This window comes from Chanodichthys erythropterus, chromosome 11 (genome assembly GCF_024489055.1).
Source record: "Chanodichthys erythropterus isolate Z2021 chromosome 11, ASM2448905v1, whole genome shotgun sequence".
Taxonomy (NCBI): Eukaryota; Metazoa; Chordata; class Actinopteri; order Cypriniformes; family Xenocyprididae; genus Chanodichthys; species Chanodichthys erythropterus.
In genome coordinates, this window is record NC_090231.1 from 55,761,475 (window position 1) to 55,785,193 (window position 23,719).

General features: G+C 36.3%; 2 protein-coding genes across 5 annotated transcripts in view; both read right to left on the reverse strand.

Moving 5' to 3' along the window:
- Positions 1-321: 321 nt before the first annotated feature.
- sinhcafl (SIN3-HDAC complex associated factor, like) lies at positions 322-7,370 on the reverse strand. Its single transcript, XM_067401450.1, has 6 exons — positions 7,303-7,370; positions 6,017-6,155; positions 4,145-4,244; positions 3,948-4,062; positions 2,050-2,200; positions 322-1,966 (listed from the first exon to the last, which is right to left on the reverse strand). The coding sequence occupies exons 2-6, from the start codon at positions 6,142-6,144 to the stop codon at positions 1,789-1,791; spliced, it is 672 nt and encodes a 223-aa protein (XP_067257551.1). The 5' UTR covers positions 6,145-6,155; positions 7,303-7,370; the 3' UTR covers positions 322-1,788.
- A 1,467-nt stretch (positions 7,371-8,837) lies between these two features.
- Positions 8,838-23,719, reverse strand: part of dennd5a (DENN/MADD domain containing 5A) — a 65,097-nt gene continuing 50,215 nt past the window's right edge. For 2 of the 4 annotated variants that reach the window (XM_067400109.1, XM_067400108.1), the window contains 10 exons: positions 23,173-23,257; positions 18,495-18,623; positions 18,032-18,153; positions 15,648-15,793; positions 15,385-15,503; positions 15,131-15,309; positions 14,938-15,020; positions 14,713-14,836; positions 12,665-12,833; positions 8,838-11,308 (listed from right to left, as the gene is read on the reverse strand). In XM_067400109.1, the coding sequence (XP_067256210.1) occupies positions 11,125-11,308; positions 12,665-12,833; positions 14,713-14,836; positions 14,938-15,020; positions 15,131-15,309; positions 15,385-15,503; positions 15,648-15,793; positions 18,032-18,153; positions 18,495-18,623; positions 23,173-23,257 (1,340 nt within the window). In that variant the 3' untranslated portion in view covers positions 8,838-11,124. The remainder of the gene's footprint in view (positions 11,309-12,664; positions 12,834-14,712; positions 14,837-14,937; positions 15,021-15,130; positions 15,310-15,384; positions 15,504-15,647; positions 15,794-18,031; positions 18,154-18,494; positions 18,624-23,172; positions 23,258-23,719) is intronic. The other 2 variants (XM_067400112.1, XM_067400111.1) reach the window with 1 other exon arrangement.

Consider the following 23,719-nt stretch of genomic DNA (forward strand, 5'->3'; position numbering starts at 1 on the left):
CACCCAAAAAAAAAAAAAAAAAAATCTGTCTTTAATTACTCTCATGTAGTTCCACCCCCGTAAGACTTTCGTTCATCTTCGGAACATTAATGAAGATCTTTTTGATGAAATCTGAGCAATTTCTGTCCCTCCATTGACAGCTACGCAACTACCACTTTAACGCTTCAAAAAGTTCATAAAGAGATTGTAAAACTGATATAAATTGAGTAGTTTAAGCCACATCCACATCCCTCTCTCTTCTTCATTTCCCCCAATTTAAAAAATAAATATTGAAGACTATACTAAAAAACAGACAAACAAGACAAACACTTACTTCAAAAGTTTTATGAAAATACCAATGTGAGGAAAATTGATACAAAATTTTATCAATGGTAAAATATTACAAAAAGTATAAAAAAGAAAGTGCACGAAAACTTCTTTACAGCATTAATTGTACAGACAGCTTTGAATAAATAGCATAAGTTAAAAAAAATGACAAATTAACGTAATGAAATGATCAGCTAAATCTCTGGTAAGGCACATTGACTGAGAATGTGCCACATTAATATTCAAAAACATTTTTCCCTGAAATTTATCGACATCTTGTATTCGCTCTCATGCATTTTAAGAACAAGAGCATTAAGTCAACATTAATGTTAACAAAGTATTGCTGGTGAATGAAAACAAACATTCATTCAAATACACTGAAATAAAACCGAAAACCACCAAACCAAATTTTTAAACTCTACAATCTTGCTAAACTTCAGAGCCAAAACTATTTTTTTTTTTTTACCACAAAAAAAAAGGCTTTTGTGTGACATCAACATTTTTGATTAATCCAAATGGCAACAATTAAAAAACAAACAAACAAAAGGCTGCAGTCAATACATCAAGGCTGAAAGACTGTACAATTTCATCTTCGATTACCTTTAGTGTACAATATTGAGACATGGAAAAACGTGGTTAAAAACAGTGTAAAGCCTGGTCGGATATTCATCAGTAATATCTCTTACTTTCTGTATTATAACACTCTCATACAACAATAACAAACACACAAACATCAACAGTCATAAAACTGATCATGCCTACAAGTACATTATGCATGCTTTCATATGCCATTGTGTAAATGATAACCGTTTAAATACTCTGAGATAATGTATTTTTGCATCTTGGTTTTAAAGATTTACAAACCCGTAACCGTATTTTAAATATCGAGAAACATCTTTATGCCAAACCAGAAAAAAAAAAAAAAGATTTTACAAGCATGTGTCCATATTACAGATCAAAAGCTGAGGTGAATTCACATTGTGAATATTGTGCCCAAAGAAATCTTCTCAGTAAATGCATGTGTGTGATTTAACAGAGCAGAAGATCGCAAGGTAAAACATTGTATTTGCTTAAAAGTACAGATATAGCACTTTACATTATTCATCTGTAACCCGTGAAACTAAATGCCAAATAGAAGTCTTTTGGTGCACTGGTATGGAAAATAAGATTATATTTACAAAACACTGGTAACTCCAAAAAAAATTTACAGTAATAAAAAAAAAGGATTACATTAAATTTCCTAACTCAGACCTATAAATATGTCCTAATGCCCAAATTTTTCTCCTTTTCTGTTATATATAAAAAAAAAAAAAGGGTACAAAACTTACATTTTACAAAAGAGTCATAAAAAAATAATTCAAAAGCAATGGGAAAACTCAACTCATACACAGTTATCTAACAAAGGGAAGATATCAGAGTCTACCACTGGAGACAAAGCTATGAGGGCCTCAACGAGACAGTTTGAAGGGTACGATAGTTGGATCACCATGCCTCCTTCAGGTCCTCTGGAAGAGGGGAAGGAAGTGTTTGAGAGATCTGAGAGTCCGGGGAGGATGCCAGAGCTGGGCGCTTCTTGTTACAGCAGGGCTTGAAGAGACGAGGATCGATGATCACCTCACCAAAACGCCCCTTGTAGACAATCCCACAGCACACCTTTTGCCTGAAACACAAGGATGGTGTTATTCACGGCTCAACCGCTAGGATGTCAACAGGCATTGGTAAACAGGAGGAGAAGAAGAATACCTCTTCCAGTAGGACAGGTCAAGAAAGGAGAACCCAGACGGGTTAGGACGCCTCTGTTTGGTCTCAATGTCTGAGCCGTCATCGGATTGATTACTGTGGCTGGGAGACTGAGAGGGAGACATGCTGGATGTGGTGCTGTGGGCATCTGAATCTGTGAAGACATGACAGCAAACATTAACATTTCAAGGAGAAATTCTCAATAAAAATGTCCCACTCGCACTTGTCCATATGACGGCAGTGAATAGCGACCAGCATCAAGATTTTTTTCCCCCGTACGTTTTTTGCTAAATTATACACATTTTACAAGTTGCCAAATTTGTATGAACTCGTACGAATGACCTACCCCTAAACCTACCCATCACTGAGGTTTAGACAAATCGTATAAATTCGTACAAGTGAGGTTGTACGAATTCATACAATTTAGCCACCTCGTAAAATTGGTCGTGAGATAGCGTTTAGAAAATTATGCCTTTGTCAAGTATCCTTGTAAGCACAGTGTTAAATATTTAAAATATACTATTTTTTGGTTGTTTCTATATTAATTTGGAGATTAAATGTGAATTACAATATAATATTATATTAAAAACTTTAACCCCGTAACTGTCACCCCCATTTTTGTGCATAAACGTGAAAACGCACTATCCAAAATTAAATTGTTGGAATTCAAGAATGCTTCAGAATAGATTCAGATTGTTGCTGAAGTGAAGGCACTTTAAAAAAAAAAAAAAAAAAAAAAAAAAGTGTATGAAAAAAGTTTACATTTACTGTAAATCAAATGTACTGTACTAAAAAAGTTTATTTAATATAAAATATATTTAAAAAAAATAATTTTTTTACTCTAAAATTTATGTAAAAACCAAAGCCATATGTCTAACCAAGTTGTGTTCCAAATTTGAAGTTGATATCACAAAAATTGAAGTTTATGCAATGTACCAAAAATAGCCACCAGGTGTCACCCACATGCCATTGAAATTTATGCCTTCTCCTGTAACAAATTAATACATTTCTTTCCAAATATCACTTCCATCACAAAACAGATGCCAATTATGCAAGCTTGAGATTCAGACCTTTCTGACGATATGAGTCGAGATTAGATAAGTTGACTATAAAGTAGTTAAAGTAAATTTTGTAATATGAAACATGACAAAGCCCACTAGGGGGAGGAGCCCTAAAAGGATTTAAAGTACCGTTTCTATGGAAATGCATTGTCCAATTTCAAAACAGTTCACAAAATGGATGCTGAGTTATTTAAGCTTTCGAATGATAACTAATTTGAATTTATGATGATTAATATGCGACATGAAAATAGGCATTACTTTTTTTTTTTAAATAAATCGATTGATCCCATGTGCCAAGTGGTTCTGGGGGTATTCGATAGTGTTTGGTGAAAAAACAACCAAAATTGAATGTAGTTTTTAATGAAAATCATGAATTTGGCCGTTGATCTTCTGTGCTCAACTGCGCATTTGTGAGACTCTGTTAGCGCCGCAGTTCACTCCGTCTCACCCAGAAAAAGCACACAAGCTGTGAGAAATCATGATTCATAAACATGCAAAAATGGAAAATAACACCTAGAAATCCCAAAAAAGTATCTGTGTACACCGAGTTGAATATCTCTGATGACAGTAACAGGCATACAGCATTAGAAACAACACCAGAGTGAGTAAATTATGACCTTTTTTCATTTTAGGGTGAACTATCCCTTTAAATACTAATGAAGGTCCAGGCCTAAACATAACTCAATGGGGCATAAGCAAATTGCATGAAAACATACAAACAAGATCATACGAATTAGCCATCAATTCACCAACATGCAAAATTATGAAAATTTTTGTGTTGGCAATAAAACATTAAACTGCACATGCAATGTTTAAAAACAAAACAAAAATAAAACTCACTTTGTCTTTTGAACTTATGAAGCCTTTTCAGTTTACTTTTTTTCTTTCCGTCACTATTTTTGACTTTCTTGGGTTTGGTCAGCTTGAATCCAGGTCCTGCCCTCGCATCCACCACCTTGGGAGGGAAACAAAATAATTCTCAAAATGTCTGGAATGAAAGGGATGATTCCAGTGAAAACAAGAAAACAGTCCCTTACATGGTTCCAGTTCTTCTTTGATCCGTGTGGTAATTTCTTCCAGCGTTTTACCAGAAGCACACAAGCGTTGCAGATGTCTCCAACCCGATCCTCTGACAGACTATGAAACATATTGCAATATGAATGACAGAACTGATTTTTAAACACATCAAGTATATGACTGGAATTTTATTACCCATTATCAAAAAAACTAATCCTGATGAAATTTCTCCTTTTTTAACCCTTATAGGGTCTTTGGGGTCTTTTTAGACCCCAAACAACATTTGCTAAAATAAAAATGAATAGAAATTAAAGAAAAATTAAAAGAAAAAAAAAAATGTTCTCTTTGTCCAAATGACATGAAACTTTGTACAGTTGTTAACACTTTTTAGATATACAAATAAAAAAAAATGAAGTGACATCTTGTTTTTATGTTAGTGTACAAAAAAAAAAAAAAAAAAGAAGTAGTCACACTCAGGGTCTTTGGGGTCTCCAGAGACCCCAGGCAACAAAATATTATTATTTTTTTTAAAAAAACAAATGTAATTTTACTTTGTTTATTAATGTTTTTACTTCATATTTGTGCAGTTTTTGGAGGATTTATCCTATCTTTTAAAATTTATATAAATAAATAAAAACCTACTCAACAAAATTTTAATACAAAAACAGCTTATGTAAAATTCACTTTATAAAAGACCCACATTTCTAACTTTCATTCATGGGGATAACATGGATAATCTGACATGGTTTAGTGTAAGATTTTTGTCCATCTTTTGCAAAATGCAGTTTTAAAAGCAAAAAATTATCTCTTTTACCAGTAACCGTTAGATAATGCAGAGCTCCACTATTTGCTGTTTGACTGACTGAAAGACATCTTTTCGCAAGTATTTTTCAGTTGGATTTATATCTACATATTATGAAATCACAATTATGACAATCAAATTACTTGTCAAAGTTTAGCATTTTTTTTTGTACTGAAAAAAAAAAAGTAAGTTTTTCTAAAATGTTGATTTTGAGGATGAATTTTGTCAATTTTCTAAGCGGGTTCTCATCATAATGTAACAATATTGGAAAAACTTTTTTTTTTCCATTACAAAAAAAATACTAAACTTTGACAAAAAGTAGCTTTTATTATTATAATTATGATTTCATAATATTTAGATATGAATCCAACTGGAAAAAATAACTTATAATTCCAATATTGTTACATTATGATGAGAACCCGCTTAGAAAATTGACAAAATTCATCCTCAAAATCAACATTTTTGAAAAACTTTTTTTCAGTACAAAAAAAAAAGCTAAACTTTGACAAAGTAATTTTATTGTCATAATTGTGATTTCATAATATGTAGATATAAATCCAACTGAAAAATACTTGCGAAAAGATGTCTTTCAGTCAGTCAAACAGCAAATAGTGGAGCTCTGCATTATCTAACTGTTACTGGTAAAAGAGATAATTTTTTGCTTTTAAAACGGCATTTTGCAAAAGATGGACAAAAATCTTACACTAAACCATGTCAGATTATCCATGTTATCCCCATGAATAAAAGTTAGAAATGTGAGTCTTTTATAAAGTGAATTTTACATAAAAAGCTGTTTTTGTATAAAAATATATTTATATAAATTTTAAAAAAATATGATAAATCCTCCAAAAACTGCACAAATGTCGAGTAAAAACATTAATAAACAGTAAAATTGCATTTGTTTAAAAAAAAAACAAAAACAAAAAAAAACAAAGCTTGTTACAAAGCTTTATTTAAGCTCCCAAAGTAAATATTAAAGCTATCCAGTATGATATCATTTAATTCCAAGAGGATTTTCGGTTTAGTATCAAAAATTGTGACTGAAATTCCATTGGATTTTTTTGGGATGCAAGTAGAGATAAACACTTACCCGAAGCAGAGTCTGAAGTTTTCCTCATATCTGCTGCTGTCAGTGAACCGAGAACTCGACGACTTGGTTTTGCAAATACAGCAACCCTCGTTACTGCGGTAAATCTTGGATTTATGGAAGCCGAACATCTTCACGGGCTCTAGAAATGAATGGAGAGCGTCATTAACACAAAGGTCTCCTGCGCAGTTTGCGCGGGGCATTGGAGGGGCGGTCACAGGGATTCAGCTCTTGAACTTGACCATAAGTTACGCAAAAAACGCAGAATCACAAGCGGTGTGTCTGGAATGAAAGAAGAAGCGTGTTTGCTTTGAATCCGTCTCGTCTGCTGCAATGACCTACTTTTGATTTATGACAAAAGCCTTTCTCTGCAGACACCTTTAACGCACTCGCACGAGAGAAATAAACAACAGCAGCACGCGTGCACTGAAATATGCTATTTGGAAAATCCTAGAAAGAATAAAAATGGAGTTTATACCTAACTGGGAACCTATTTTAAACAGGAATCCACTAAGAATCAAGTCTGGATAACCCGAAATTATCATTTTATTCCCATTTAGTTGCATTCGCAAATAATAATAATTCCTTTGGGAATTTTGACATGGTGTGACGCTGGTGAAACAGGCGGAGTTGTAAAATCGAAAGTACAATTAAATGGGCGCCTGTTCTCGGGTTTTGCGAGAAAACACACTTAAAACACCTGGAATAAGAAAATTAACATCTCAAACGACGTATATTCATAATATAACTGTATGAAAACGCTTGAAAAAACACATCAAACATGACACGACTCGTTCACAAAGACTACACACATTACAAAATAATTATTCTGTCTAACATGACATATTTGTATTTCTATGAGTTGGTTCGCAACATATTTGCATCCATGGAAACCAAAAGAAGAAAGCTAACGCACACGGAGATGTGTCGTAAATTAACGTTACACGCGTTTCCTAAATCAGTGTTTATGAAGTTGTTTCTAAACAACACACGGATGATATTAAAGTTAAAATACGGTTTGAATACAATCGTTTATCTAAACTTTCACACAGTGAGAGAGCGCCAAAACGCGCGTCCCATTAACAATAACAGCTAGCCCGTTAGCACGCGACCATGCCACGCTCCACATCCACGCGCGCAAAGCCCCATTGTTGATGTAAATAACCGCGCTGTAAACGCACTAACATTACACAAACACCGCGTAACGCACTCCGACACTATCAGTACACACGTTTGAAACGAAATGCTACATTCGTGTAGTTAGTTCGCAACAATAACAAAGGACTTACCGTCAGAAACTTTGAATTCCGTCCGTTTTACTCGTCTGTACTGCGCATGCCTTACTACGGCCACACACAGAAACACAGATGAATGGTGGGGGCGGGGCCTGCGTACAAACATTGAGTAAAGGGGTTTGTCGGAGGAAGACCATATAAGGAGCATAGACGCCAAGTTTAAACACTAACTCAACCAATCACTGCGCTCCCTTTCTTGGCCATTTAAGAATGTTGCATCCGGGGAAGTACGCAAACGTTCCGCACGTATTGTTCTTGTTCTGACTTGAATGCGTGTGAATGGAGGCGATTCCCAGATAATGCGTGAAATACGGGATTGTTTGTATCGTGTATATTATATGATATTAGGTTATCCGATATGCTGAAATATAATGTTCTCGATAATGTGGTTTTATTATGACTATTATTATGTCTTTCAGCAGTTTGCAAGGCTTTAATCCTAAACACATCTAAAAATCTAGAACTTATAGTACTTCAAAAACACTATATTATTTACTATAAATTACTATATTTTTTTCACCTGGGATGTCCATAAACTTGATGAATGATATAAAAAAAAAAAAATTAAAAAAAGTTAATTTTAAATATATTTTTACTGCATTTCATTAAAGTTGAAGTTCGTGACACACACACATATATATGAAGAGTTTCGTTGCAAAACGAGATAAATCCGTTTTTAACATTTTTGTCAAAACATGTTTATTATTATGTTATCATGTTATTATTTTGTTTTAATGTGCTACTTAGCTGTATTTTTTAAGTTATGAAGGTTTAAATCAAAACAAACCAACTGCAGTTGAATTGATATTAATTGGAATGCACAACCAAAAAACAAGATTTTTGAAAAATTAAAAAAATGGATTTATCTCGTTTTGCAACGAAACTCTTCATATATATATATATATATATATATATATATATATATATATATATATATATATATATATATATATATATATTTTTTTTTTTTTTTTTTAAATTGCTTAAAAATAAAGTATTATAATGTATAGATATTATGTTATATAAAGTTCAATAATGAGAGATCTCTATTTTTTTTTTTTTTCACATTTTTAATTACCTTTTTAGTACTACAGTTTTTTCTTTCAGTTAATATGGTTATTAAATGGCTAGTTCACCCAAAAATTTTACTCACCTTCATGTAAATCTCAAGAACCATAAAGGTACTAAAAACATATTTAAAACAGTTCATGTGTTCAGTGGTTCAATATTAATATTATAAAGCGACGAGAATAATTTTTCGCGCGCCAAAAAACAAAACAAAATAAAGACTTTTCAACAATATCTATATGGGCCGATTTCAAAACACTGCTTCAGAGCTTTATGAATCGAATCAGTGATTCGGATCTCCTATCAAACTGCTGAAATCATGTGACTTTGGTGCTCAGAATCACTGATTCGATTCGTAAAGCTCTGAACCAGTGTTTTGAAATCCATCACTATACTGTTGAAAAGTCGTTATTTAGTTTTTGTGGCCCACAAAAAGTATTCTTGTCGCTTTATAATATTGAGATAGAACCACTGAACTGATTTAAATATGTTTTTAGTACCTTTATGGATCTTGAGACTCTCAGTGCAGGTCCCACTGAGCCATCGGATTTCATCAAAAATATCTTAATTTGTGTTGTGAAGATGAACGAAGGTCTTACGGGTGTGGAACGACATGAAGGTGAGTAATAAATGATATTATTTTCATTTTTGGGTGACCTAACCGTTTAAACAATAAGGGTATTAAAGTCTGATACATAATTATAGTAGAAAAACAGCTTAAACTGGTCATAGGACATGGAAATATTTCTTTTAAAATACTCATTGATTGTACAGCAAAGATATACATTTTAATCAAATCAAATCTTGCTGAACGTCACTTGCATCATTTTAAAAACAGACAGAAGCATCATAACCATATTGAATTGTCACCTTTAATACATTTTATACACTGTACACAGTTGTTCAATATTTAACACTACATTACACTGCTTTGTCTATAAATTTATCAAGAGATAAAACACAAGAAAAGAAAGAAAAAGAAAAACCTCCCAGAATGCTCATGCCAGCTGTGTTTGAACAGGAACCAGAACAGTCACCATGAAATTGGCACATGAATATCAGCCTTTAATGTGCTTCTCCCAGGAACATCCTACAAATGATGCTACACGCTAAAAACAGGTGAATATTTCATCAATATTCAATAAAATCTTGGAGATGTAAATATTGCATAGCAGAAACAGAGGGGCTGCTGGGGTTTAACTAGGGACACAAACACAGCATCTGTGCCGCAATTCAATTCTACTTTAAATATGGCATTAGAGTTGGCCACGGTCGAGACCTGAGGGCTGAAGAGATGGGGAGTGTTTTAGGGTTTTTTGAAAGGATGAATCGTTAATGCTATCCTTAATCTCTCTCATAAAATATGTTAGGACGTCACTTTCAGGAGTCGTATCTATTATTTTAGGGGATCATAATGAGATTAAGGAGACAGTTCACACTTTTCCTGCGTGGAACGCAAAAGGAGATATTTAGACAAAAGTCCAAGCTGCTCTTTTCCCATTTAATGAACACTGTGGTCACCATTCACTTTCATTGTATGGGGAAGAAAGAAAGTGCGTTTGGAATGACACGAGGGCGAGTAAATGATGACTAATTATTTGGAATAATTAAGATTTTTAAATGTTTTTGAATCAAGTCTCTTCTGCTTACCATTTATTTGATCAGAAATACGGAAAAAAATAGTAATTTTGTGAAATATTATTGCAATCTAAGATAACTGTTTTCTTAATATATAAAAAAGTGTCACATGATCCTTCCGAAATCTTGCTGATTTGCTGCTCAATTATCATCATATCACTGATGTTAGAAACAGTTTTTGCTGCTTAATATCTTTAATCTTAATTATCATGGTTTCCACAAACACAATAATTCAACATTATTGATAAATGGCAAAGATCATGTGACACTGAAAACTGGAGTAATGATGCTGAAAATTCAGCTTTGCATCACAGGAATAAATTATATTTTAAAAAGAATATTAAAATAGAACACATGTCTTTTAAATTGTAAAAATATTTCACAATATTGCTGTTTTTGCTGTATTTCTAATCAAATAAATGTGAGCAGAAGAGAAAACTTTAAAAAACATTTGAAAATAATTTGACCGGTAGTGTAATTTTTGGGGTGGACTGTCCCTTTAAACTGATTTGCATTTGGAGGGAAATCACACAAGCCCCTGGCATTGTTACAAAAAAAAATGTTTCCATTTTTCTATCTTTCCTCTCTTTTCTTTTTCTTTTTTTTTTTTAAGTAAAAATATGAATTCCCCACAAGTTGTACTTATAAAGCATACTTCTACATTATTTGCTTCAAACTCTGCATTGTGACAGTATGGATTAGATTAGAGCACAGAGCAAGCAACCTGACACATATCAAAATAACACTGTTCTTCTCTGAAAATATAATAACAGTTTTTCTTACACGTTTCCCTTTTAAATATAGCCATTGTCAGCAGTCCACAACAACAACAAAAAATATTGAGCTTTCAATAAAACGGTATAGCACGGGTTGGGAGTTTTCACCTTTCCGGAAAAGTATGGATCAAAATAGAGGACATATTTGAATGTCAGTTGATAAAAATTATGACACGCTTGAAAAGGCTCATTGCACTTAATATATGGCAAACATGACAGTAGCTTTAACGTAAGCCAGGTTAAGTCCTTTTGTTCAAGTCTCTCCGTGTAAAAAAAAAAAAAAAAAGTTAGTCCATGGTCCCCGCTGATCTGTTAGTTGTATATTCAGGCGGTGTTAGATCCCGATCCCTTTGACGAGAGAGGCCTCCAGAGTGATATTGAATTCCTGCAGAGTCTGTAGCACTCGAATCAGAGAGTTCACCAGAGAATGGTCCTTTAAGAGCGCCGTGTCCTCGTACATCTGTGCTGTGATTGGACACTCGGCAAGGAGCGCGATCCAGTGGTGCAGCAGGTGATCTCTGCAAGCAGAAAGACAACAGTGTTCATTTTGACAGCAAATTTGATTTAGTTTTAGTCATAGTCTTTTGACTAATTTAGCTCAATTGTAATGCATTAAGTAAGCATTTCTCTAACAATACACAGATCCAATACACTGATATCTGATATGTTCGTTTAAGACAACCAGCTGTACTTTACTTGCCAAAACAGACGGTTTTTGACCGTTTAAGTGCAAAAAGACATAAAATTGAGTCTTTTAGTTGTTGCTTTTAAATGTCATTATAGTTTTTTATTTTTTTATTTCAGTTAATGTTTATTTCAAGTAATGAAGATTTTTTATAGTTTTAGGTTTAACTATAATAATCCTTATACTTGTAAAATATATTGAATAATGTGTCAAATAATGTTCTTAGTCTTTCCTTCCCGTGACAGAAGATACAGTAGTTTACTGTGAATTAAATAAAAATTAAATTAAGTTAAATAGTTTGTTGTGTAAACAAAATAACAATAATGACTAGGAAAAAATATTAATTATAAACCATCCCGACACTGTGACTCTTATTCTGAAATGTCTGCGGTCTGCACTGTAGCAGGCTGCTCATTTAAAGGATTAGTCCACTTTCAAATAAAATAAAAGAAGAACAATCCTGGAATGTTTTCATCAAAAACCTTAAATTTCTTTTCGACTGAAGAAAGAAGGACATGAACATCTTCGATCACAGGTGGGTGAGTAAATTATCAGGAAATTTTCATTCAGAAGTGAACTAATCCTTTAAAAGCAGATGAGGGAGATTAAATATGCATTCTTACAACCGTCTAAAACATACTAACATTTAAACACCGTGTAGTAAACATTGCCATAATTCATCGACATTAGCTTGTAAGCAATTACTTGGCATAAATGTGCGCTATTCATTAATTGCGACGCAGTCTGAAGTGCTGCTGGGCGAGCCTGTAGAGGGCGCAACAGCGCCGCATTTCCCGCAGTTAGATCAGCACGTTACACTTCCCAAATCATCCCTCTCTATCATTTTCGTCTCGTTTTTATTCGATGACGAAAATAAGAGTGGATTTTAGTCATAGTTTTAGTCATTCAAAACGCATTTTTATTTAGTCATCGTCTTGTTTTCGTCTGTGAAAAAATGTCGATACTGAAATTTAAAAAAATGTGACGATACCAGAATTTCCCCCTAGCGTTTAGAGCGCTGTTAAGTGGATTCTTAAACACCTCTGATTGGCCATTGTATTCACGCACTCAACAGATACGTCTGTGATTGGCTACAATGATCAACGCTTCAACTTGTAATGGAGCATAATATGGGCAAACATTAAAATTCAAAATTCAGAAATACTCAGTCAAAAATTCAATGACAAACCTGGCCCCTAGACACACGAGCATCTGAAACTTTCCGTCTTTGCCGATGTTTCTGGGTGTGCTGTTGATGGCGCGCATGAAATGGCAGAAATGACGCACTCTCATCTGCCAGTTCTCGTCCTGGGTCATCTGACTCTGTTCCGCACTCTCGAAGTAAACCTGTGATTTTTCTGTGGTAACACAGAATATAAACAGGAGGATTTAGGATAATTTGCAACATTCTGAGGTATCATTCATGTTCCCAGTAGGATTTAATGTTATAACCACCTGACGCACTTCCTCATTGTACTCTGATTAAATCTGACTGGCTGTTTATTAGAAACCTCCAGGAGTAAGAGCTTTCATCATTACTCCAGTCTTCAGTGTCACATGATCCTTCAGAAATCATTCTAACGTGCTGATTTGCTGCTCAAGAAACATTTCTTCTTATTATTGTAATGAAACCATGACACATATTTTTAGGATTCTTTGATGAATAGAAAAGTTCACAAAAACAGCATTTATTTGACAGTAATTCTCTGTAATATTATTAATATCTGTACTGTCACTTTGGATCAATTTAATGCATTTTTGCAGAATAAAATATTTTTTGAAAACAAAAACTTTAACAGTACATATAAGCAAAACAAACTGCGATTGATCCCTTTACATGTCAGACAAGCTGCTCTTCTTGTCTAAGTGGGCGGCTCTTGGCCAAAATATGCTGTATATACAGAGTATACAGTATGAAAAACATGTAATGATGTCATAGTACAAAAAAACTTATAACACTAAGTATGAGAAATGAACAAACACTACAAATAAATATAGCTGCGAGCAGAAATTTTGGGCATTCAAGCGCTTTAAGGTCTTCAAGCACATGCGTAAAAAGGTAAAATGTTTTAATGAGCAAGCCTGTAACCATCTTGATCTTAGATGGAAAAGACCATTTACAGCCAATACAGGCAATTTACCATAGGAAATATATGGTTATAAAGCTTTTTAACAGTTATTGAGGTTGAACCAAAATCCTAGGACTAGTTCGCCAAAGTTGGTTTTTGAAGTAATCTCCAATATTTAACGAACAATTTGAAGGACAGCAGCGGTCCTAGAGGCAAAGTTGCTCAGAATGAGTAGTTCTTCCATGTGGTATGAATGTTGTGGGTATGTGCGAAAAATTGCGCACATACATGATCCTTTATGCACGTGAAAAACACTAACGCGGCTGATTTCTTTTGAATTTCTCACAGGTCTCTAGGGCCCTGATTCAAACAGGCCCAGCAATTTTCATTCCGTTTGTTAACCTTGTCTGATAGCTGCTCAAACTTCATTGGCTGATGGCAGATGTTTTTTGAGATGTGTCAGTGTCCTTGTTGACAGTCGTGGCCCCTTGGACGAAGACACTGCATGCCAGTTTTCAAGTCAATTGGATTAATGGTGAAGTAGTTATAGCCATTTTCATGTTTTTTTCCTGTTATAGCACTACCAAGTGGCCAGTCGCTGCATCCTTTTTCACACGACCACAGAATGAGCTCTTACATAGGTGCGCTGAGTTTGATGAAAATATCTCATTCCGTTCACGAGTTATAGCCATTTTAGTAAAAGTGTCTCCACCCACCTCAAACGATTTGGCAGCCCTTAGGGACCGTGAATCGGAATTTCAACTTTTTTTTGATAACTATTGACAATCTGGTTTGGTTCAGATCAGGTCAAAAACCTAGGACTAGTTCGCAAAAGTAGTTTTTTTTTTTTTCCAAAAATCCAAAATACCAGAAAATTTTGTGAATCCGAGGCATGAGCCAAGGATTCCAACGGTATAAGACACGTGTTTAGGAGTTATGAGCCATTTTGTACTTTTCACTGCTGTATCGCCCCTATCAGGCAGATCAAGGCGAGCCTTGGTGGCGTTACAGACTGTATGAGTACTACCAGCTCTCAAAGTTTCAAGTCTCTACAACTTACAATTTGGTCTGCCTGATCACTTTTAAGGGAGAATGCTGATCCACAGCGCTGCGCGACTGAACCCCTAATAAGAAAAAATATTTTATGGAATGTAACAGTATTTGTTACCTAGAAAGTCCCAAATGAAGACGTTCTTGAAAAGGCGCGGCGACTTGAATCCATGCTGGAACACCTGCTCTAGAGCCCATACTAATCCATACTCTCCACACAAAAGCAGTGTGAGGCTTCCTCTCTACAACAGAAGAATGAAGAAACATCATCAATATGTGCTGATTTCATCCACATTTCTCCTCTCCACTGTTTGTTTTCACAGAGAAAAAAAAAATACTTTACCTCTTTTTCTGGCTTATGGAAGTGTTTGACGATACCATTGATCGCCTCTCCCACACCTTCCTGGATCTGGCCTGTGTTTAACTCTAGTGGGCACACAATGGGAAACATGCTTGAGACAACAGCAATATAATCCAGTTATTAAGTAGTTATTAAGATGTGGCTTTTGACTTTTATGAGATTTCCAAGTACACACTTGGTTTGCTGTTTGGCGAAATGGTGACAAATCTACGCATCATCCCGGGGGATTGCTGCATTGGAGGAGTCCGGCACATTCTCTCCTCGTTCTCTGTGTTAGTCACCAATTCGCCCACCAGTATCCTCTCCAAGCTGCCATCATCCACTCCTTTACCCAGCCAACGGCCGCACGGAAACCTACACAACGACAGTCAGTTAAGGGACTGATAATGAACTATGCGATTATGGTGTTACTAAAATCTTAGTACTCACTTATAAGTGTGCCCTGTGATCCCATTGCGGACCATTACGCACTCCACTAGCCACTTAGCATACAGCCCTGAGTTATCATGGCCCATCTGTATGGTGGTCAGCTTCCCCAGGTTCTGGCACTGTGCAAAGTACAAACAGAGTTATACAACAAACCTCGACCAATATAGGTGTTTTCAATAGTCAATATCTAGCATTGTGCTTAAAAATACAGCAATATATATTGTTAAACCAGGGTAGTGGGCAAAAGAATGTAGGTTTGTCACCTCAAACGTAATCTCCAGAGTGTTTTTGGGGACCTGCAGGACCCCGGTCTCAGCTAGTTCCCCTGAGACGCACACCCAGGGGTTGGCCGTAAACATCGAGCCACCGAGCTTCTTACTGGGGATGATGACCACATGGTATGGTATCACTGTGAACAACAACAAACATGAGCGTTTATGTCATTTCAGTTTGGTCTAAAAATTATTTTAAAAAAAGAACAAAGATATTTCGGATAACACCAATGCTGTAAAATATAGCTAAATCTTGACAATAATTTTAGTGTGTTAATGGATATGATGCTGTTAATGTATTTGGTCTTGGCAGACTAAAGGCCCTATTTTAAGGATCTAAGCAAGTGGTGCACTTAGGGCGTGTCTGAATCCACTTTTGCTAGTTTAACGACGGAAAAAATGGTCGGTGCACCAGGCGCTTGGTCCAAAAGAGCTGTACCTAGCGTCTTATGCTGCGTTCACACCAAACGCATCTGGGGCGTCTGATTTACATGTTAAGTCAATGTAAACGTGCGTCTAGTCATCCTGCGGCGCGAATCGGCCATTGAGACGCGAATGGCGCGGCGCGAATTGAGCGTCAGACGCCCTAGACGCCTGAGTTGAAAAATATGAACTTTGGCGAAAATCGCGTTAACCAATCAGGGACTCTGCTTTGGTAACGTGTTTATGACGTGATCAGCGGTGGAGACCAGAACAAAGATAATAGTCTGTGTGTGGCCACCTATGATGTGTCATCATATTTTTATTGAGACAGGAATAAAAAGGACCTTGCCTGGAAGAGGATAAGCGAAGAAATCGGACAATCTGGTTAGTTGTAAATGATTTTAGCCGTTGATCATAGCCCACCTGCTCGCTAGCAAAAGCCGGCCAGCATAACGGAGTTAAATTGCTGCTACTAGTTTCCAACTGACAAGATGATGTGTTTATTCAGAGGATCTGTGCAGAAAGAGATGGAAGCCCCTACCATGACGCGAAATTATTGAGATGCGCGAATAGAGCGAATTCAAAATGTTCAAGCGTCCAACTAGACGCATCTGACGCGAATCTGATGCCCCAGATGCGTTTGGTGTGAACGTTTGGTGTGTTTTAGGTGTAATGTGCAATAAACCAATCAGAGTCTCATCCCCCAGTCCCTTTAAAAGCCAGTTGCGCTCGCACCATGGCGGATTTGCTATTTACATGGCGGAATATAGATACCCTCAACCTGACGAGTCAGTTTTAATACACGTGTGTATTGCCACGATTGGTCAAATAATTAGCCAATTTCATTCGTCATTACTGCAAATAGGTAATTCTGATAATGACTATCCATTATGACATGTAGGCATCTTTATGTACACAATAACAATCTTCTACATTGTAAGCATGTTGTGGACCCCCAACTATAGGGCCATATTACTAATGTGCCCTTTAAAAAAAAAAAAAATACTGCACCATTGACTTTAGACCAGGGGCCAGTTGCATAAACTTAGTCACTACTTAAGAACTTGTTTGACAAACTTGCAGTTAACCAAGGGGTAATCAATTTTATTTTTCCAATTCAAATTACACCAATCTACCTTTTTATGTAACAGACCTTAAAAAATTAGGGCCACTCTTCAAGAAAAACACTAGTGTCTTAACTTTTAAGACTAGTCTAAGTGGTTTATGCAACCGGCCCCAGGATTCAGTTGGTCAATGGCACAGTCGTTTTCAGTTACCTCAAAATAGCCACACGCCAACAATGCACCTGAACACACCTTGTTTTCAGACCAGCACACCGGTGGGCGAACAGATGGGCGCGAGTGCATTTGCTATTTAAACAACGTGGCCCTGGACATGAAAATGTAACTGCGTCGGGCTGAAACTAGCTAAAAACACTAGCATCACGCCTGCCGCCATATTGTGCCGGATGTATGATAGGGGGCTAAATCTGCTACGCTGCTGCTACAGAGCAAGTATGGACTTAATACTGCTAATAGATACACAGACATGCTGCTGTGAGCATGTAAGAGCATGCTACATAAATAGACAAATCCCGTAGCAGATCTAAGCAGGTGGAGCTGGGGAGGTGGAGGGGTTCAGAGAAACTCTGATAGCACTGCAGGACCAGCCTACAGCAAACACTGAACCAGACTATTTAAATGTTGAGCAAGAAATCTCATTGGCTGCAGAATCAGTAGAGGCCAATCAGCTTGTGCGATGTAGTAAATGATGTGATTGATAGGTCCTTTACATGCAATCTACTAGCAGATTGTGCCATCTAGGGATTCATGACTGAACTAGAGTATATCTATTTTTTTGTAAACTCAAATCGCTCAGCCCTACTTTGTTACTCTCAACTGCAAAAGCTTAATGGTATACTGTGTGTGCAATGTGAGATTGATGCCTCTTACTAATTGTGGTGAAGACATTGGTAAAGCAGAAGTAGTCCACAGCGTTGAAAGAGAGGAGATGATAGAGGAACTGCTCCTTCTCATCATCACAGCGCAGGAAAGCATAGCGCTTATAGAGTTTCCTTCAAAAAAAACAACCAAACACGTTAAATCATACAGTGCAAATTTAAACAAAAGCTTTAAAGGAAGTTAACTGCATGCATAAGAACCTGAAGAAAATGAATTCAAATGTATTTCAGGTCAGAAGAGGACACCATGAAGAATTCTTTACTGAGCATGAGCCACTTAATGGTTCAATGCCCATTAATAATAAAAAACCCACTTCATTTTTAATGGAGCCTTATTTTTTTGCTGTGCTACATCTCTTACACTTTAACTGTCTGACATCCAAGCGTTCGTCTACAGTACATCTTATTTATGACAGTGCCTTTTATGTCACTAAAGAACTAGTCAATAGTCTTACTTGGTGAGCTCATGGTCTGACAGCAGTTGTTTCAGGTGTCTGGACAGCAGTTTCTTCTCCATGGAGAGACGCACCCATGCCCTGGCCTTCCCAACATCTGTCTTGATCTCACTGATGTTCTGGATGTGCCTGAAGAATGACAGACAGTGAATTATGGTCAAAGGATAGATACTGATAACAGGACTTGAATTTCAGAATTTCAATTTCTACTAGATTAGGTTAAGTTACAAGTGATGCCACACTGCGACATGCGATAAAAAGCTTTTTTTTTCTATGCTAATCAGAGTTTTTGTCCAAACCAGCCGCAACAGAGATACTCTGAGTGACAGGGCATTCTATTTATCGAATGGTTACTATTTCGGTTGCTAACAAGTGTCTAATAGCGACTACAGAGGTTGTCAGGGACATTAAACATCATCAGCCGAACAGATAAACTCACTAGTCCACTTTCACAGCCTCGCTGTGTTTATAATTATGCTTTTGCCACCTATTCCAACTTTAATTTTCAGGGAAAATCCTTTAAAATAAAGAATGAAAGGACGCTTAATGGTTGTGACATGAAGTTAATCTGACCATTGTGTAGTTTTATAATCTAAATTTAGCTTTTAACTTCAGCCTATTGTTTTTAGGCTTCAAAATTCATAAAAGTTGTGTACAGAAGATCTGGCGGAAGCTAGATATTTTACTTCATAACTTGTTAAATATGGATATGCATCGCTTCGCTTCAAAAGGCCTTTATTAACCAAAGTTACCAACCACTCAGCATTTTCACTGGCCACAGTTTTGACATCAGTACCATGGGGGAAAACTGCCATATAGATATTTCTAATACTATCTCATAATTTGGCAGCAGGTTTATTAGGCTGCTGTCACTTTAAGACCTGACACACGGATCCATTATACTGGTACACGTGTTTTCTTTCTCAACTATTTATGCTCACTTAAAACATAACTGACTGTGTTTATATGAATACTCGTGAGGACCAGCATTTTGACATTATTTTGTGTGTATTTGACTTTTGCAATAAACAGTGAAAAAGACTTCAATGTAGTGCCGAGAGGTGGCTTTATGTGCGCGCACTTTGGTTTTTTAGTAAAATTATGTGCAATATGCACAATCCCAGGCCGAATTTCAAGCCCTGTAACACCAACAATATTCATCCAGAGCAATTCAAATGAGTCAGTGAAGAGAGGAGGGTTTGTGTGTCGACTCTCTGTCGGAGAGAGGAGAGGAAATCTATGTGGAAAATGAATACTGGAAGAGGTTCAGATATTTCAGTATCGAAATGTATTGAAAAATCAATATTTTTGACAACACTACAGTGCACTTAGTTTATTATTTCAAATGCCTTTTTAAAAGATTACTGAAAAATGTATATATTATATATAAAATTCAACCAGCTAAAGTGGCTAGTAGTCATGTTACATGCCACTGCTGAAATACACCCACATTTGGCGGGTGTTAATGTCAAGCCCTAGTTGGTGGTATACTCAAATCCCTAACCCTAATTAGAATTATCAGTATAAAGGTGCTGTCATATCAGGGAATTATCACAGGCAAAATGGTCCATTGTCTATTGTCAAAAGTGTATTTATATATGAAGCACGGCTCACACAGAAGTCAATTTCAAACCAAGCAGCTTTCTGTTGGTCAACAGAACGAATACGCATGACTAAGTTGAACTCGTTGTGAACCCAAGTGGAAATCATTGCCCTCATGAAATTCCTGACTGTGTGGATTCCTATTGAAAGGTAAATGTGGCCGCACTTGACTCTATAAGAATCAAAAGAGCTATTGCTGAGATAACCGCCGTAACCCGCCCTGCACAGGTTCACAGTACTGCATTCTTCCAGTGCAGTGGGAATTTGCCAGAATTTCAGGAGAGAAAATGGGGGCAGGAGAAATGGCTCACAGACTCCCTAGAGCATCAGCCATCCTGCTGTCATCGCTCGCAGCCGCTATCATGCACGCCACGTCCAGACGCATTCTCTTCCACTCCACCTCTGCTACTCAACACTGTCTGACCTTCCATTACATAAATGCATTATAGCGTTTAGTGCTGCCCTGCAGACTCTACAAACCTCAGAATTACAGTCTGCTCAAGCCATAGACCAGCAGCCATAATATTAATGCACTAAACAATGTCATCGCCTTGCTGTATTATGCTGACAACAGGAAAAAGGCACCACAAAGGTAATACTTTTATGATAAATACTGTTTCTGTAATACTTGTTAACACCAATTAACCATTTCTGTTGAATGCATTGTCAATAGGAGATGCTGACATGGCTAAAGAGAGGCATGTAATGCCAAGGCGTTCCTGCACTGCTGTGTCACGGCTCAGCTCAGCTCAGCAGGGGGTCTGGTGCTAATTGGGCTGGAAATAATGTGGCGGCATGAATGTCTCAGTGCTTTCTTCACGCAATGTGAGGAATCACCCCACTTCCCATCTAAGACTACACACTCTCTGCACTGCAGCAGTCTGCCTGTATTTTCATGAAATGATATACAAATTCAGTTTCAATTCATAAATTGATTTAACTGTAGATCTGTAAAAAAAAAAAAACAAAACAAAAAAAAACATGTGATTCCATATTTGACCTTGGCTTTCAGGGTATATTTTTATATTTTCTGACTATTAATTTGATTCTTGTTATGAATATTTTGTTTAATACGATAATCAAATCACAATATGTCAAACCAAAACCACTTAATAACCTATAGCCAGAACCAAAAACTACAAATACATGCAAAGGACTCTTCTCTGTGTAACCGGGCTCTACGCTTACATTTCTTTTTAGGGGCACTTGTGCTCCTAATTTAAAAAATTTAGGAGCACAGTCAAAAATTTAGGAGCACCTTATGATCAGTGACAGAAATGAACCTTCCCATTACGAGATGATATCTGACTCCTTGAAGTGACTTGCCGTGGCTTTTTGGCATTTTTTTAAACCTTAAATAAATGTGTCATCTTTTATGTCAAATTCATAATTTATATTTATAAATGGAGTTAGAATAATAAGCCACAATCAGGAAAATAAGTTACCAATCAAATGAACTTGGTATCAACAAAATTCATCTTTGCACTGCAGAGGTGGCACAGAAGAACAAAAAGGTGGCATTTAGGTATATTTACAGACTGTTTAATCATGAGAATAATGTTTTAAAATAGAAGGTTTTGAACTGAATATAGAAATATTAAATGATTTAAATAACTGAAATGATCCTTTAAAAGGTGCAATGTGTGCAATTTATGAGGCTCTATTGACAGACATGCAATATAATATACATAACTATGTTTTCAGTCGTGTATACAGATCTTACTTTATGAACCATTATGTTTTTAATACCTTAGAATGAGCCATTTCTATCTACATACACCGCGGGTCCCCTTACAGGTCAAGTCTCCATTATGCGCCAACATGGAGCCCTAAACGGACAAACACTCTACAAAGTGTGTTTAGTCACTATGTTGTTGTTCTTTTAAATCGTTTGTATGTTCAGAGGAGGCTTGCATTACCACTACGTTGAATATGCACAAATAAGTTGTAGTAGTAGTAATAGTAGCAGTAGTCGTTGGTCTGGTTTATTAGAAGCAGAGACCATTTTTTTGTTAGAAGTACTAACGTACTCTCTGCTGTCTCAGACGATGACATCTTTGTCTTGTCGGCCAGACGGCCACCGTAGCTTCTCTGTTTTGCTTTGAAAGGGAGGGTTGAGCACTGTTGTTTGCAGTTCGCAACCTCACTGCAGGATGCCGCTAAAATTTACATACTGCACCTTTAAAAATAAAATAAAACCGCCAGTAGGGGGCGGCAAGTCACTGTCGGTGTGACAATCATTCATTCAATCGATTTGTTCAAATGGCTGATTCATTTAGGGACAAAGCAAGCGAATGTCTATATGAATAAGTCATTGAATCATTGACTCACTAGATTCGTTTGAAAGCAGATTCATTCATAAACGAAACACCTCTTTGCTCGGAGATGTGCAGCGGTTCAGCTGTGGTTTTGTTTGGAACTATTTTTATTGATGAAATAGAGCAAAATCTGACAATATTGTTCATAAAATGTGAGTCACTTCATGTTTATTGAATTGTTGTACAAAATCAATATTACATTTGCAAACTCCCTTTATAATCATTAAAAAGCTATCTCGGTTCATCGCAATCTCACAAACGTGAAGAAGTTGATGAAGTTGTCTACACTGTACAATGAATCCCTTATTTACATCGTGTCTATACTCTGTTTGTTACAATGAGAGGATTTGCGAGCATGCATAATTCAGCACTGAACAAATTCCAGCGTTTTGAGTGGTGAGTGGATTTTAACTTGAAAGCCTCTGATTGGCCATTGTGTTAAAAAAAAAAAAATCAACAGATATGTATGTCTGTGATTGGCTACATTGCTCAGCCCTGCAAAAACACTTTCTCTCTCCATGCTCTCCAGAGTGCAAACACAAATACGCTCTGATGCGTTTGCAAAATCTATTTAGCCAATATGTTGTTATTAGTTTCAACTGAGGGTGCACCGCCGTAAAACCGGGCCTGATCGGGTCAGTCGCACTGGTGCTCCAAAATACTTTTTCACAGTCGCACACAGTAATTTTCAGTCGCACTGTAGAGTCCTGGTGGAGTGTGATTGTTTTGCTCTACACTATAATGCTTTTGAGTCTCACCTCATGTCCTGGATCAAGGAGACTTTGAGAGGAGGCATTGCACAGCCAGCATCCGACTTCCGTCTCTCCGTGTCATGAATGATACCTGAGACACAAAACAGGGAGAATATGCTGAAAAATCAAACATAACAAAACTAATCAGCATGTTTTCTGTTCCAAACCCTAGCGAGCTGCCGACCTGGAAAGCACGTCATACATAGGAAACGTTTCCAATGTGGAGGAAGTTTCAAACAGTCGGCAACTAAATATAGACCTGGGCAACAAATTCAGTGAAAGTAAAATAAAAACACTTATATTGTAGTCAATAATAAAAAAATACTCATAAAAAGTTCTATTTTAATACAAATGCTGTTTGTGTTTTATGCTTTACAAAAATGCAGTGTTATTTTATTATTATGTATATAATATTACAGTATTAACAACAACAATGACAATCTCAGGTACTGATTATGTGCTTTATTTAACAGGGTTTCTGCAGATTTTATAAAGGTAGACTTAAGAGTTTTTAAAGACCATCTGCTGGAAGCTAGTTATTATAGTTAATAAA

What these genes read in the sequence shown, in the direction of transcription:
- sinhcafl (XM_067401450.1), bottom strand. Translation starts at nt 6,144, where the DNA reads ATGTTCGGCTTCCATAAATCCAAGATTTACCGCAGTAACGAGGGTTGC. An exon ending in AACTTCAGACTCTGCTTCGG is followed by an intron (nt 4,245 to 6,016) that starts GTAAGTGTTTAT and finishes TATGTTTCATAG; the next exon opens with TCTGTCAGAGGATCGGGTTG. An exon ending in GACCTGTCCTACTGGAAGAG is followed by an intron (nt 1,967 to 2,049) that starts GTATTCTTCTTC and finishes CTTGTGTTTCAG; the next exon opens with GCAAAAGGTGTGCTGTGGGA.